Genomic DNA, 16,633 nt, shown 5'->3' on the forward strand with positions numbered 1-16,633 from the left:
TGTTGTTTCTTAATTTATGTTGCCACAAGTGGTGGTTTGTCTGTAGTACAAATCATACAAGTTATAAGATACAAGTTATAAGAGTTTGTTGTTGTAGTTTGTTGTAGTACAAATTGTGTCTTTCATGTTCAAAATTCAGAATAAATAAAAATGTTATTTTAAAACTTTCTCCTGCAATGATAACTTGCTAATGTGTTTATTTGCACGACTAACATAGTTTCCAAATTAATAGTAAATATATAAAGTGGATTTACAAGACAATTTTTGAGAAGAATTAATATGGATATTTTATAATTTGATTAGTCAAAAAACTGGACGCATTTCAAATTGAAAAAACAATAACCATAAATTAATTTAGAAGCCAAACAACAGAAATCAGCGTTATATTTTTGTTTTTTGACTTCTAAATTAATATTTATTTCGCGTGTTATTGTATCTTAACAACCATAAACTTGAACTTTTGTGCAAATGTCAGTTAAGCAGACGATTTCTACTTAAGTCACAATAATTAAATTTTTACATTAAATTTAATCTTCGGAGACAAATAAAAAATAATGTTTTCTCTTACTATTCCTTTTAATATTTGCCGTAGTGGCAACATAGAAAGAATAAGTATAATATTTGGGATTAACTTTTATGGCAACAGGGAAGAAAACAAATATACAAACTAACTCTTAACCACTGTATATATATTTAATCAATTCTGAATTAAAATTTTGCCTACGTATTGAGTTTTATTCCTATTTTGTATTTGTTTGCAGTTTGATAGAATGATATGTTACTTATAGAAGTATATAATACAATTAATGCATTAAGGATCGATCAGCTTTCCAAGAAGTTATGAAGGCAATTATTATCACACACTGTATTAAAAAAAGTTTTAAATTTTACTCTTCCAAACCACAAATGATGTGCTTAAAACTTGGCTTCTGAGCAATAGATGCTTTGGACTCATCTACAGTTGAAAGGTCTGCATTCCTTTTATATAGTTATAGTTAAGAAGTTATAAAATTTTATAATGGTAATTTTGTACAAATGTTACATATGAGGAAAAATATATTATTCAAATACAAAACAAGGGTAATTTTTAAATAAAAAATTTAATTCATTAAACATTTAAGAGTATAGTAGAGAATGATTTATTATTAAATAAGTATATTTATTTATTTACAAATGCCTGGCTTTTGGTACTTAAGCCATTGGCAACTTTGCCTCCTAGTACTTCTGGATTACAGAATTAAATCCATTAAGTGCAGAGAGCTAAATAAATACATAATTGTATTCCGTATCCTCTGATTTAATATCCATGCGGCTGAGGGAAATAAGGGTTCTTTCTAATTATCCGCACTTCTGCTTTCAATCAACGAGATAATATACCTGTTATAAGAAGTCGTTGCTTTCAATATTCAGTAGAACTGCCGGGTTTTTAACGTATTTTCGAGAATAAACGCGACAAAGGCCACTGGTAATCCATAAATGTGTTTTAGTATACACAGAATTCATTTTGTGGAAAACCTAGCAAGCAAATGAAGACTGCTTCGACGAAATTTTGAAGATCGTTACTGAACTGTATATACCAGCTGAAAAGCAATCAAATATCTCCTCATACGTTTTCTTCCGTTTTTCTCTCCTAATATTTCGTTCTTCTTTAAAAAAAATGCTTTTTTTTATTGTTATTTATTGACAGACTACACCTCATGAGTCATAAGGATAGCCAAATAAACATCTTTGCCAATGAGTTGGCGACTTTTTATGGGTTGCGGATAATCAGAGACCACCGGGGTAAGATGAAATAGTTATCGTATCTAACCCAAGTGCACATAAGGGGGTATATTTATCATCATCATTATTATTATTTTCAAATTAACTAGCCTGGATTTAGGGACTCCTTAGAACACAAAGCCCAGGAGGGGAGGGAGCCATCGAAAGGCCATCGTTGGTTACTTTATTTACATTTTTGTTATATTTATGTTTAGCTTTTTATACTTGAATATTATTACAAAATAAAATGCATATTCAGTTAACCATTTTTCTAAATATATTTTTTTAATATCAGCATCTTCAAATTATTTTAAATTGATCAGGCGAATCCAATCAGTCCCTAATTTCAGTGCACAGTAAAGTTTGGAAATATATGCATTCTGATAATGAAAACGAAAAGAAAAAAAAAGGGGGAGGGGAGAGTGGTTGCATTAATTTATTCTTGAATCCCCTTTCCCAGTTCAAGTCTAACTAATTTAGGGTAAAAATAACACCGAACTGATAATGCTTTCTTTTCACTTTAGCTAAAAAGAATTTAAAATATGATGAATCCCGAGTTAGCGTTAAAAGATACAAACATCGACGGAGGTTGGGCTTGGATGGTCGTTTTCGCCTCGTTTATGATTCATCTTATAGCAGATGGCTTAATGTACACATTTGGAATATTCTACGTTGAACTTCGGAAATACTTTAATGCCACCGAAATAGCGACATCTCTTGTCATGTCTATTCTTATGGGAGTATCATTCTGCATCGGTAAGCATTTATTTGGAAAATTAGACGCTCTATTGATTGAAAATTTACTTTCATGTATTCTTGATTTCTTTAACAAGACATAAACAAAATGTTCTCCTTACGCTTTCACTAAGACAGTCTACATTCAGCAAAGCCACTATGCAGACAGAACTACGTTGACAAATAATTCGTGATCGATAAATACATGTTCACATAAACAATGGTATACAGTTTGTCCCATTTTGAATTCAATTCATATATTGCAAAAGTATTCTAAATACAAAAATATCTGTTTGTAGATACACCATACACACTAAAGGCCATACCCATAAATTTAGTGTAATTTTTTTTCCCCTTTAGCGAAGCGCTGACGTTCGGGAGAGTTTCTAGGGCTCAGAATTCCACAAATATACGCTTTGCGAAAACAAAAGGACAATTCTGTATCTCCCGATCTTCTGCGTTTTTCATGTATCGTAATCCGGACTTAAGATATATATTAGATTTATATATAGCGTTGGTCTAACATAGGTATTTTGACACAAAATCGGACATTTTCTGAAACGACATACCTATTTTTAAATTTTATTTATTTGGTTAATCTTCGGATTATGGTAACTTGGCGATTTTTTTGGTGAAAATTTGGCGACCAACCCTGCTACAGCAACCTGCTAGTTTTTTTTTTTTTGACGCCATTTTGTTTTCACGAAGCCTTTTTGTTTCACATTCATGTTTTTCAGTCTGCGTCAAGAATAATTCACTTGGCAAAATTCTTAATATTTATGGTATCCTGTTTTTCTTTCCATTGTGCACGAGCAAAAAAAAAAAAAAAAAAAAACATTGTTCCTTCTTTCAAACAGTTTTAACAAAGCGCACAAATTTGGCGTTATTATCGCTTACAACAAATATGCCAAATTTCAAAACGCACCAATATATAATATTTACGTACATATCAGAAAATTTTGAATAAAAAGCTCTTTTTTTTTTTTTTTTTTTTTTTTTTTTTTTTTGCAGGTATGCTTATAAATGCATCAGCTTTAAGATGACTGCTAAAATGTTATAGGTTGTAATGAGAAAAATTTTTCCAAAACTTTATAAAAATTACTAAAAATGCAAATTTTAAAGACAAATCAAAAATTTGCTGCGAATTGTACTTGGATTCAACCTAAATTTCGAATTGTAAAAGAAGGAATCAATTAAGTTTAATAAAAAAAAGGGTTATCAGTAATTATATAGTTAATTCAATTAACACTGAAGAGCTAAAATTTTGAGAGCTAATTTTTTAAAAACTGTTCGTGTTATTTTTACAAAACTTGGCAGTTTGGCATAATTTGAGTCGTAGAATCGAAATGTGGAACACAGTAGGTCAGAATACCTATTTTAAAACAACGCTACATATAAATTTAATATATACCAAGTCGCACTTCGGAGAAATCGAAAATGCAAGTTATGTTTCGTCAGTAGACCCAGTAGAACGGAAGATATAGGACGGGCCCCAGTTTTTTTTTTTTTTTTTTTTTTTCCCAAGGTGTACGTGAAATCTGACTGCAAAAAGAACTTTTAAATACGGTAAACCTGCATCTCAACTCCCAAAAAATGTGATTCTTTAGGTTTAAATAGTAGTATTTTAGAAATATGCATATTAATCGAAAAAAACAGTTGAACAAAAAAGGAAATTTAAATACAGAGTTTAATAATAATTACTTAATCATACGAAGCAGTGCCGTCAGTACACAAACCAATGCGTCTTTTGTAGTCAATACAGTTACTTTCAATGTAATTGTTAATTACCTTAAACATTTCAGAACTGGTTATTTGAGATGGTAGTTCGATGAATCACATCAATTCTTCTCTGATATCATTAACTGCATAGTCAATATAACGGACGTAATGTAAAAATATTGCTCAATTTGAAAGGTCGGTTGATTCATCCATTTACATACACTCCGATTTAAGAATATATTGTATAGTTCGACCGTCTCAAACGCAACCTTGGCTGGCGTTCTGCCAAAACACATAGACTCGTCGAAAAGGGGCGTTATTACTTGCTGCGACGTGAAAGGTCACGTGAACACCTCCGGAAAGAGAAAATTTATATGCCCAAGGGAAAGAAAGTTCACATCCTTCCACCCTATTTTCAAAATAACTCGGTCCGAATGGCGCATACGTGTTTGCGCTCATATGGTCGCGGATGAGGCGGTCGAACTATAGTAGCTGACTTTCAATATCGGATGATAATTCGCAAATTCTACATCCAATAGTGTCATTGAAAATCCAAAGTTTTCATTTGATTTGCAGCTGATTGAATCAACACTTTAGAGCACACTTCTATCAAACGAGGTTTAATTAGTTTTTCAGCAACTAAGTATGGTTTTTTCGACTTAACGATACGCATAGCAATAAATACAATGCTTTTAAAAGCGATTTATTAACCGTAAAACGTTTTTTAAAAGCATTGTTTTGACCTTCCAATTCTTTTTTTTTTTTTTTTTTTTTTTTTAAAGTCTGCGAGCTTATTCTCTAGTTGTGGATGCTTAGATTGTAAATGCCGCGAAAGCTCGGAGAGTTTCATGCATTCATTAGTACACAATGTTCACAATGAACAATTTTCTAACTGAAGAACAACAAAACCACATTCCAAATAGACTGATAAATACTTTCTACGTTTTAGCGGGCCGTGGTATAACATCAGCTTCAATTGTATTCGACGATGTACTTGCCTTTTGCGAATCCCTCCTTTGGACACAATTATGCGCCTGTTGTAGTTGCCTTCTTACCATTCTGGTTCTTGATTTTAGAGCATTAATCTAAAAGTTATAGAAATGAGTATAGGGAATAATTAATTACAGTATTAATTCAAACCTTATGGTGGTAAGTCATTTTCATTCTTAAACTACGCAGGAAACTGTTAGAATGTGGTGATATCATCTACCTGGCAGATGGCACTTCAGTATGGTAGATTTTACTATACTGAAGCGCCACCTGTCAAGCTCTTCATGTCGGTTTTCCTTTGCTCAAGCGGCAACAGCTGAAGTAATCGAAATTCATAAAAGCAATTGAATTTGGTTAAAAAACTTCATTGTCAATTTTTCTACTTTCTTGTTAATAAAACCATTTAAAGAAATTCGTTTTGTTTGTTACACTAACAATGCAGTTGCCATTATTCAATGGCCTTCAAAGAAAAATTAGCATTTCTCCGCTGAAAACTAATATGCATCGTTTAATGTGATTACTGGTAATCCGAAAATGAACGTTCGTGGCACCACGATAGGTCTTCTAATATTCGGAGCAGCGCCATTAAACAACAAACGACAAGTAAATTAAACAGACAACAACAGACACGCTGAGAAAGTTTGAGATAATGCGTTGAGCAGTATGCATGATAACACACACAGTTGCCAGATCCTTTTTTTTTTTTTTTTTTTTTTTTTGGTAAATGACGGTAAGTATATTGTTATAATACTTCTGAATTTGGAAGAATCGGAGAATTGCGTCTGCGGACCGGTGGTTGAGAAACACTGATATAGGGTACCTCTACCGATACCATTTATCTTTTATTTCTCTCACAAAGTCGTAATGTAACTAGTAATCGGTACCGCGCAAATTTGCAGTAAATATACGGAATGATGTGGACTTCGAACTTGAGAACTGCAGATATTGTCGGGCACTGAAGTCGACTCTGATCAGTGTCCTCGTCTGATTTACCCACAGTCCTCGCCGTATGATTCGAAAAATGTACTTTTAAATAAAATTGAAATTAAAGGCCATGCTTCAGTACTGAGGAGACCATTTAAACAGAATCACCGGCATAATTAAATGACCTTTTAGAGGGGGGGGAAAGGCTATTCACACTGTTTTTGAACTAAGTTTGTTTACATTCTCAAAAGATAATTATTTCGAAAAAGGTGAATATAAACAAAAATATTTTTTTTCCTTTTCTAGGTTTCGTTTGAAAAGTTTACTGTATCACCTGATAAACTGAAAATTAAATTATAATTTTCAGATAGAACATTTCTTCTGCTATTGGAATTAACAAATGAAATAATCTAGAATTATAGATATAACTATTAATAATTAGCATATAGCTGTAAGATATCGTAAAGAATAACTCGTAGAAGCTAAACATGAACTATTTTCGAAACTAAACACGAGGTACTGTGCAATCGAAATTTGTCTTATGCATAGAGTTTATATAGGGGAAGTAAAGTGCTGCTTAGTACAACACCTTGTAAAGTTGTACTGTTACTTTACATCTGTTAACATGGGCGTACCCCAAGATCTGAGTCAAGGGGTGCAAGCTACTTTCGAACGAAAAAACTAAATCAGGATTGAGCTGAAGTTATGCCCACTACCAGCCGAATGAAATAAAACTAGGCGCTAGTAATCCGATCCAAGACTCTGCATCATCCGATCGAATCTCAGCATGTTGGCTAGATACAAGGGCTGCTTCGTATTAATTTTTTTTTTCGAGCTTAAAATGAATAGAATAACACTTTTCCCTAGAAAATCTTTGAAAAATGTAATGCTTTTCTTCAGATGGCTAGCCTTCGCGTGGTTTGCTGTAACAGAATAAAGCAGTAAATAAAAAATGGCATGAATACATGAATTAAGAGGTAGTTGAAGTTTGGGGAACTGGAATAAAGAGACTAAGAATTCTTTTTAACTGATATATAAATATATTTTTTGTTTCTTCTGCGTTAAATCTTTCTCATTTATTTCGAGTCTTCTGAAATGAGCTAGCTTCCCAAGTACACTTGACATGCCACATAACCCATTCAGGCGATCCTCGGCCTCTGTTGAGAACAAACAACAATTTACTGTTTTTACTCTATATAAGGTACTAAATTATTGCTCAGTAATATTCATAATATATCGTTGAGACAGAGAAATAAGAAAGGCATGCTTTGTTAATAAAAGAAATGCCCATTTTTTTACTTAAGTATTCCAAAGTTTAACCCCTTCATGTTGACGATTACTTTTTCCTCTCTGTCTCCAAAAATCGTACCAGAGTTTTATTTCAATATTAAAATTTTCAGACCCAAGAAAATGCTGCATTTTTTTTAAACTATTGTAAATAACTATATGCCAACCAGGGTAAACATACCATACCATTACCATAACAGTAAAGGTAATGCAGATAAATTTTAGCTGGACATTCTTTTCCCCACTGATCATGTTAAAGAATCCAGCTCAATAAATTATCAAAAACATTTTCTAAAATTCATCAGTTATAGGTGTTGGAACATTTGGAAAGATATCACATTCTTACAAAACTCGTCCATTTGCAATTCAGCGCGATTTTTACGAGTTATAATACTGGAAAACGACAGAAAATATATCGGCATAAAATGTCTGTTGCTCTACAATGTTCTTTCATGAGCAAGCTGCAATTTTTACATAAAGAAAAATGAGTTATGAAAAACGGGTATTTTTAATTAATTATAATTATAATTTCCATTTATTCATCGTGTTTTGTTTTTGGATAAACAGGAAAAAATTTTCGGAAATCAGCTATCATTTTTTTCATGTATTTAGTTTCTCGATCAGTCTGGCTTCAAACAATCCAAGATATTGGCTTAACTAATTACTCGGACTTTCCAAGGTATTGTAGTATTAGTCACAAATAATATAAACATGATACAAGTTTAATATTCATATCACACTCGTTATTAAAGAATTCGAAGTGCTAATCATGGATGATGGATATGAGGTGATTAAAAAATATCTGGCCAAAGAGAGAAAAGAAATAAGCAAGTTTAGTAACAGAATGTGTATGTTAAATGGCACGCTGAGGTGGGAAAGGTCGCTGTCGAGCGGTAAGTAAAAGTGTTTGTAATTGTAATTCTTCGTACAAATTGCTATAGGGAACTTTGCAGACATGCATTTTATCCCTAGGGCTACTACAGACGGAAACGGAGCGACTGCTGAAATGAAGTACTCGATAATTATTTTCTACAGCTCCTTGGAGTAGTTGCTTCACTTTAGCAGTGGCCACATAGTTAAAAATGCATGTCACCAACTTCTACTTTCGTGCAGTGATGTATACCGCTCGAATTTGTAAGGGAAATGACGGTTTGCAGTAGCAGAAAAATTTCCTAAGCTTCACTAATGAGAAAAGAGAGAATTCTAGAAACAGTATGGGAAGGCGGAGGTAATTTTAACGGAAGATATGAGGGTATGAAAAAGACAGAAGAATCCAACACTTTATGAGCACAAACTCCTGCAGATATAATTCTAACTGTTAAGCAAAATTTGATTTTAAAAAAATTCACCGAATCCAAGAGATGGTCTGTAGACTGAGAACAAATTTCAGGCTCTGTTCAAGTGACAATTTTTGTCTCCCACATTTCATTGCATGGCTCCAAAAAGTCTATTGTAAATATGTATTGAAATGTATTGTTGGATTTAATGTTTTGAATTGAATCAGCATCCTAGCTCTGCTGCAATATATTATCTTCCTAATTTTCACTGTGATTGTTCCCAAAAAAGGTTATTATTTAGTGTTCGTTTGATTAGTTTAGCGTTACAGTTCAGCGTCATGTCAGATTTTTCTTTCTTTCTTTCTTTCTTTTTTTTTTTTTTTTTTTTTTTTGAAAACATACAGACTCCTCGTGCACCACATATGTAATCGCCTTACAGAAGTAAGTTAACTAAAATATTAAAGGTTACGTGCATAAATAAAACGAACAAAAGCAGAGAACAACAGTCTGGACTTCACGAAAACAGATAAGTTCACTGACTAAGTCACTCGAACATTTTCAAATCATTCTGCAAGCATAATCTAGGGCCATCAAACGTAGGGCATGAGAAAATGAAATGTTCCACATCCTGAGGTACTCTTTTTTCGAACATTCACATAAATTGTTTGATCTAAAACAAAACAGGTAACTTGCAAATTTACCTTGACCAGATAAAAATTGAGAAACTTTAAAATTTATGGAGAGGAAAGACTCGGAATGCAGTCTATGGTAACTAGAAGAAAGAACTTTAGGGCATTACAAGATGAAATATATTCCTCATTCCACTTAGCCAAAAGCTTCTTATAATGAAAGGACTTCCAACATCTCTTTGGAATGCTAATGTTGATACCAATGGGCATATTGTTAAGGCATATTTAGTCAATAATGACACCAAGAAATCAGCTCTTTCATTTCCACAGAAAACGTGATGAGCACGCGCGTAAGCAAAGCGGATATGAATTCCTCTATTCTAAGTGAACTGACAGTTAATAAGGTTTCGATAACTAACCTAGGGTTAATAAGGTCACAGCTGGTAATACTGTTCAAAAGGTGAAGAGAAGAAAGAGAATCAGAACAAATAAAGTACCTTGAGGATGTTGTCCCATTATCCTTGATCCATTTGACGGCACAATAAATACACAGAAGTTCTGCTTGAAAAACTGTGCGTTCATTCCGTATATGGTGTCTAAAATAGAAAACCTCGGAATGGCCTTCAAAAAGAACAACTGCAAGGCCAGCCTTGTTGTTCATCTTGCTGCCATCAGTAAAGAAAACCATATGAAAACTCATTTCAGTAGTCTGTTTATAATCGCAGAAACTTATGGGCTCTAGCGGGATGAGGAAGATCAGTGAAGAGGACAATTTCATTTATGCAGTCTTCCAAAGTATCGGTGCCAATGACTCGAAAATATTATTCTTATATACAATTTTAAAATCAATAGGTGGAACTCCTGCAAGAACAAAAATAGCCTCATAGCTTAAGGTTCTATAACCACTAATAATACGAAGAAGAATTCTCCGTTGAATCTTTCTCAAATTTCTTTTGTTAACCTTCTTTGCCAGAACATGTCCCTAAGCACGACAGCCATACGAAATCAAAGGTACAATACACTGCTTATACATCAGTTTCTTAATATCGTAGCTTACTCCAAAAGTATTTTTGGCGATTCGGTGAAAGCCATTAGTATTTTTTTCACACTTAGCAGAAAGGAACTTAATATGCTTTTTCCATGTTAATTTTTGGTCAAGAATGACACCAAGATACTTAACATTTTCCACAAATTCCAACAGAGAATCATCAGATATCAAAGGAGCAATATTTTGTTCATCAAACAATCATAATTAACAATCATAGCTTTACTTTTTGAGGGACTGAAAGTAAGTTTATGAGAAATCGCCCAATTGGAAATAAAATCTAGAACTTTTTGTAATCTCAAAAGAAAAATGTTATTAAAAGCCTTTCATTGGAAAATTAAAAAATAAGTCGTCTGCAAATGCAATTTTTAAACAACTTTCGAGAGGACTTAAAAGATCATTTATTATTATGTTCCCAAGAGTAGGTCCGGACACAGAACCTTAAGGACAGCCTTTTTCTAGAGAATAAACCTTAGCTTCGGTCTCAAGCTGAAGCTCAGCGGTTTTTCCGTTCAAGAAGCTTTTAAGCAGGGTATAGATGTTATGTGGTATACCAGCATCTATTAGAATTTTTAAGATAGATGGCCACCAAGCATTATCCAAAAGCCCCTTTGAAATCCAGGAAAATAAGAATTGTAGTAAACTTCATTTTCTTTCCATACTGCAAGATATTACAAAGACGAATAATGGCATCATCAGCAGACTTCCGAGAAGTAAACCCGAACTGAGAATCATTATAAAAACATTTCTCTCTCAAATATCAATTTATTCTGTTAATGAAGAGAGTTTCAAGAAATTTTCCCAAGGTATGCAAAAGACTAATGCATCTGATATTATCAAGGTAAGGAGTTCTTGTATCTAAAGTTTTAGGAATCAGAACAACCCGAGTCCTCTTCCATTGTGCTGGAAAAATTCCTAATTGTAAACAAAGGTTAAAATGTCTGTGCAAAAAAGTGCTATCCACCGCATGAAAGTGCTCTACAACTTCATGGGAAAGAGAGTCTAGCCTAGGTTGATTTGTTCTTCATGTCTACTTTTCCTGATACGCGCATTGTATATGGTGGGCTTTATTTGTAGTATCAACTATACTAAGTCAGCATGCGTTGCATAATATGTTTTTTAGTAATGTGTGGAATAATAGCAAGTCAGTGTGATGTATAATTGCAGGCTTGAAATTCCATTGTTAGTCTTGAATTTTATTGTTTGGTTTACCCAAACTAGTTTTGTATCCATGCAGCTCTGTACTTCTAAGTAATTCTTTTTTTTTTTTTTTTAATCTATGCAATCAATGTCATATGTACCCAAGATAGTTCTTTATATCCCTTATCTAGATGTGACTCTGAAATTTTTTTTTTTTAATTTAGACTCAATAAATGCCGTTATGGTTTCTACAGGGCCGGCATCATGCCGCAAGGGCTTGTTCCCGGCCAGTAGTCCTCCTTGGCACTGTAAAAGTAAAAACAAAAAGGGGTAAAAGACAGGCAAATGTTAGAGAGTTGAAATCGATTTCTAAGGCTTAATTATTATTACAATAAACTTTCAAGATAAAATAAATTTTCTGCTGAAATTATGGTGTCTTAATTAAAAAAAAAAAAAAAAAGTTCCAAAATATCTGCAGATACACTTCTATTACTTTTCGGAACGAAATGTTTACCAACTCTCTTAGAGTTTTCACACTTCCTGGAGAATAAACCTTTGGCATGTAGGTAGGCGTTTTCTTTCCTTAAAAATCTCAACCTCCGTCCAAATGTTTGTTTCCAGGCAAGTATTAAGGGGTAAAAGACAGGCAAATGTTAGAGAGTTGAAATCGATTTCTAAGGCTTACTTATTATTAAAATAAACTTTCAAGATAAAATAAATTTTCTGCTGAAATTATAGTTCAGTTACAAAAAAGAAGTACTAGAGCCCTCTTATTTAGGGCACCCGTGAGCTCCGAGTAAAATTACGATTTATCTAAAAGATTAAGAAATACCGAAGCCGGGCTCCGATGTGCCTCGGCTTAATTTAAATTTTGATTACAGTGTAAGAAGATTACAGAATGAAATTAGCCGAAGTATAGAAAGTTTAGAATATGTAGTTAAATATTAATAAACAGGGTGTCTCAAAAAATGTACTCACACTTCGAATAAAGAGAAAAACTTTATTTCGGAACATAGAGTGAAATGAAATCGCCTCGAATGCAGAAGAGAAATATAACTGAAGAATCATGTTTGTGAATATTCAAACTGATGACCATCATTGTCCGGATAACGCACACCAAGGGATTCGCAAACGTCACGAAACAGGTCATTAGGAATAACGCGACATTGTCTTTCAATTTCCAATTTCAATGCCTCAGTTGTTCTTGGTTTGGTGCGATAAACTTTGTCTTTAAGATATCCCCACAAAAAGAAGTCCATGGGCATAAGGTCTGGGGAACGCGCAAGGCATTCATTGGTATCCTTTCGTTCAATCCATGTGTCTAGAAAGGTTGCATCGAAATGAGCCCGTACATCGCGATGATAGTGAGGAGGTGCTCCATCTTGCTGAAAGTAAATGTCGTCATCATCACCAAACATGTGTGAAATTTGTGGACCGAAAAGCTCCTGAAGCAAGTTGACGTAACTCTCATCAGTGACAGTTCCGTTAAAAAATGGTCCTATGATGCTCAATGTGGATATCCCACACCACACTGTTACGTCTGGTAAGTTTACATGGTGTTCAAGTGTTACATGAGGATTTACAGGATCCCAATACGCTCAATTATGGCCATTAATGGAACCATTTAATTTAAAGAATGCCTCATCGCTCCACACAATTTTGTGTAGAAACCCTGCATCTTGTGCACAATTTGGCAGATTCACAGAATTGAACTCTCTGGTCAGGATTGTCTTCGTTGAGTGCATGGATTAGTGTTGGAATGTAGCATTTCCAGTGCATGGGCTTCATAATGCGATAGATGCTATCGTTTGAGATATGGGTTTCCAGAGCAGTTTGTCGAAGAGATTTCTGTGGTGATCGAAAGAGTATTTCCTGCACCTGCTATTCTTTTTCAGAGCTCTTGGATGCCCGTGGTCGTCCAGGACGTTTCTTGTTGACGTTCTGCACAGTTTCATTTGCTTCAAACTTGTCTCTCTTGGGAGCAATGGTTCAGCGCATTGATGGGTTTTTTTTTTCGAATTCCCATCTGTATCGTCTTTGCAGTTCACTGGCGTTTTCGGTGTTCCAATAACATTTCAGGACAAACTTCGTCGCTTCCAAGCTAAGTTGATTTCCTACCGTGCTGTGATAAATTAATTACACCCGCAGTTCAAAAAAGCAGCATGCTAGAGACAGTTAAAGTGTGAGTACATTTTTTTAGACACACTGTATTTTATATTATAATCATATTACGAAAAAATAGATCACTATCGTAAATTATGCATTATAAAGCGAATTTAGATCAATTTGGAGCTCTTTTGAAATGGCGATTTCACGAAGCACAACGAATTTCCAAAAAATAATTAATTAAGTAATTAATGGAGTGGTCAGTGACATTAATGCACGTAGAAATAGTTATTTGTGTTTTGAATGGTTGCTGAAATTCTTTGAGCTCAAGGGAAAGTGCTTTTTCTAAAGATTCAAAGAATTACAATAATATACAACATTAGTTTATTTGACTGTTTAGTACCAGGTACTTTGCCAAACTCCGTAGTCAAAATACCACATTGTCTTTCCCAAAGAAACAACACAATCTCTAGTCTTTCCCAAAGAAACAACATCGTCACCCTTCCCCAAGGTATTGAGATTTTTTTTTCTTTCCCCTAATGGTGGGCTTTAGCCGTTTACAGGCGCTGGCTGTTACTAAGGCTAAAAGAGCTGATTTCTTTATTATGGAGGCACCTAAGAGATGGACCACCATTGCCTCCTATGAAGGAAAGGACAAATTACTTCCACGCCTTCTCTGAGATTCGAAACTGGGCACTTCGGTACGGCAGAGTCAACCACTTTTCCCGTATGAGGTACTGAGAAAATGAAACCTATTTTTCAATTGAAAGAACAAAGGGGCAACCCCTGGAACAAGAGTTGTTCTTCGGAAACTTTTGAAATAGTATCTAATTTACCCGCTAGAAATATGTTTGTGTCCTTTACAGTGAGCATAAACAAAAGATTATCTCACTCCGGGGATGGTCCGGTCGGTATTGGTTATTAGCACGACAAGTTATAAGGTCTGTGGAAATTTCCAATCCAGGTGTTTCTAAGTTCTTTTGCAGAGAAAATAAAAGATTAGCAGAATAATAAAAAAGACAATAAACTTCTCAACAACTTTTCTTGGTTAATAATTGAAAAAAAAAAAGGGGGGGGGATTTTATTAAATTAATGAAAATGAACCCCCGCACCCATGTCTATTAAATGCTAATGAAATTGAAACTTTTAGCATAATATATTTTTCCTATTTACTCCAGGTCCTCTTTCAAGTGCCTTAACAAATAAATATGGTTGCCGAGTAGTCAGTATCCTGGGAACACTAGTAGCTTTCTCTGGTCTTCTACTTAGTCTTCCGGTACCCCATATAGCATATTTATATTTCACGATAGGTATTCTAGCCGGTAAGCAGAATTTTTTCTTTTATATTTAATCTTATTTTCTAATTTGTGCAAGTTAATGTATTTATTGGAACAAAAATGAGCTCATTTATATCACTTGCTAAAACAAATTAGCTTAAATGTTTAATGTTACCCAGTGGGTATTAGGAATGAACTGGAGATTGACTTTAAAAATGGAAGAACATATGACCCATATCAGTTCTCAACAGATGGAAAATTATACGATTCTATAAATATAAAAAACCCCGCGGGTATGAAAAGCTTATAAGCAAGCAAGATGTAAGCAAGATAGAGTAATAGCGGCAAGAACTTAAAAACATATAGTATTTCGCTTCTAAACAAGGCCAGCACAAGGTCCTTTTGCCATTCGCTTCTTCGCGATTTTACAGCTTAGATTTTGTTTTCCTTTCAGTGGAAGGATATACAGAACTGGCGCTCGGCTTTTTTCCTGGCACGGCTCTGAGCAAATTCAGTCAGGAATCCCTCCTGGTATTTCAACTAATCGTGGAGCTCTCGAACAGGAGGAAACCTTGTTAAATGGAGGTTGCTTGTAGCTAACGAATTTGAATACTATGAAGTGTAAACAGTAATTAAGTAACTGGCGTTGTAAACTTGATCTTTGTTACGTTGATTTTAAAATATCAGTCTAATACTCATTCTGATATTTGTTAGAGTTTTCGGTATTATCGCAGGAAGTTACTTACTACCCGCATGCTGACTTATCGCACGTGAACCAGACTGAAAACCAAAGAAACTGATAATATTACCGTACTAAACCCAGTGCTTAAATTGCGCCGGAGCCCACCGGAGCAGATTCCCGTACTTCTCAATTTTTAAGATAAATTACAATTTTAGCCGGAGCGCACCGGAGCCCTAAATAAGATGAGTTCCGGTACTTCTTTTTATAAAACTGAAGCACAATTTAAAGGAAAAAAAATTAGAATTCCTAACGTTTTAGTTTAACAATAAGCAGACCTTGCAATACTCTATTTCCCTAGAAATACGAACTCATGAAAACATGAGATATTCAAGTAAAGTCCCCTCACTCACATGTGGAAACCTTTTCCTTTAAGAAGGGCAATAAATTTGGGTGAGTTTCATTAGGAACGCGTAAATTTCTCGCCATGCCATCGTATCTAGTGTATTTTTATCGATGCTTACATTTAGTTATCCTCGCAGGATGGAAAAATTGTGTTCTTAAATGTGCGTTAAGTGACAGCGAGTACAACAAGAGTGAAATATTAAGATAAACTGCTCAAGTACGTCCTATACATCGTCTTATAGTATCCACTAATGGGGGGGAAGCGTAACCAGCAACTTTACATTCATCCTTAGGAGTCAGATTCAGGACTCATTTTACCCGACACACATCTGCTTGATGGCTATCATTAAATCAGCAGAGAGCCGCGGTCAAAGAAAACATTCTCTCTCACCAAGGTTCCCCTCATTTTTTGTTTCCACCCACTCATACCCTCATTCTGTTTCGCCCTGGAATTTTCCTCAGCTATACTTCTTATATTTAATTTTTGTGATGATAAAATACTCCCACCCCCTACGATCAGAGCTTAAATTGGGCCAGTGCTTCTTAGTTTTTGTAATAAATCATAATTCTAGCCGGAACGCATCGGAGCCCTGAATAAGAAGGCTGCGGCACTTCCTTTATGTAACTGAATAACAATTTCAGTAGAAAATTTATTTCGA

At 34.4% G+C, this 16,633-nt stretch overlaps 1 protein-coding gene across 1 annotated transcript; it reads left to right on the plus strand.

The window, feature by feature from the left end:
* The first annotated feature begins 709 nt into the window (after window positions 1-709).
* Window positions 710-15,200, plus strand: LOC146995558 (monocarboxylate transporter 14-like). Its single transcript, XM_085823143.1, has 4 exons — window positions 710-968; window positions 2,286-2,517; window positions 14,792-14,935; window positions 15,070-15,200. The coding sequence occupies exons 2-4, from the start codon at window positions 2,304-2,306 to the stop codon at window positions 15,198-15,200; spliced, it is 489 nt and encodes a 162-aa protein (XP_085679269.1). The 5' UTR covers window positions 710-968; window positions 2,286-2,303.
* The last annotated feature ends 1,433 nt before the right edge of the window (window positions 15,201-16,633 follow it).

This window comes from Stegodyphus dumicola, chromosome 9 (assembly GCF_044657685.1).
Source record: "Stegodyphus dumicola isolate Sdum_Otavi_A_Nest chromosome 9, ASM4465768v1".
Taxonomy (NCBI): Eukaryota; Metazoa; Arthropoda; class Arachnida; order Araneae; family Eresidae; genus Stegodyphus; species Stegodyphus dumicola.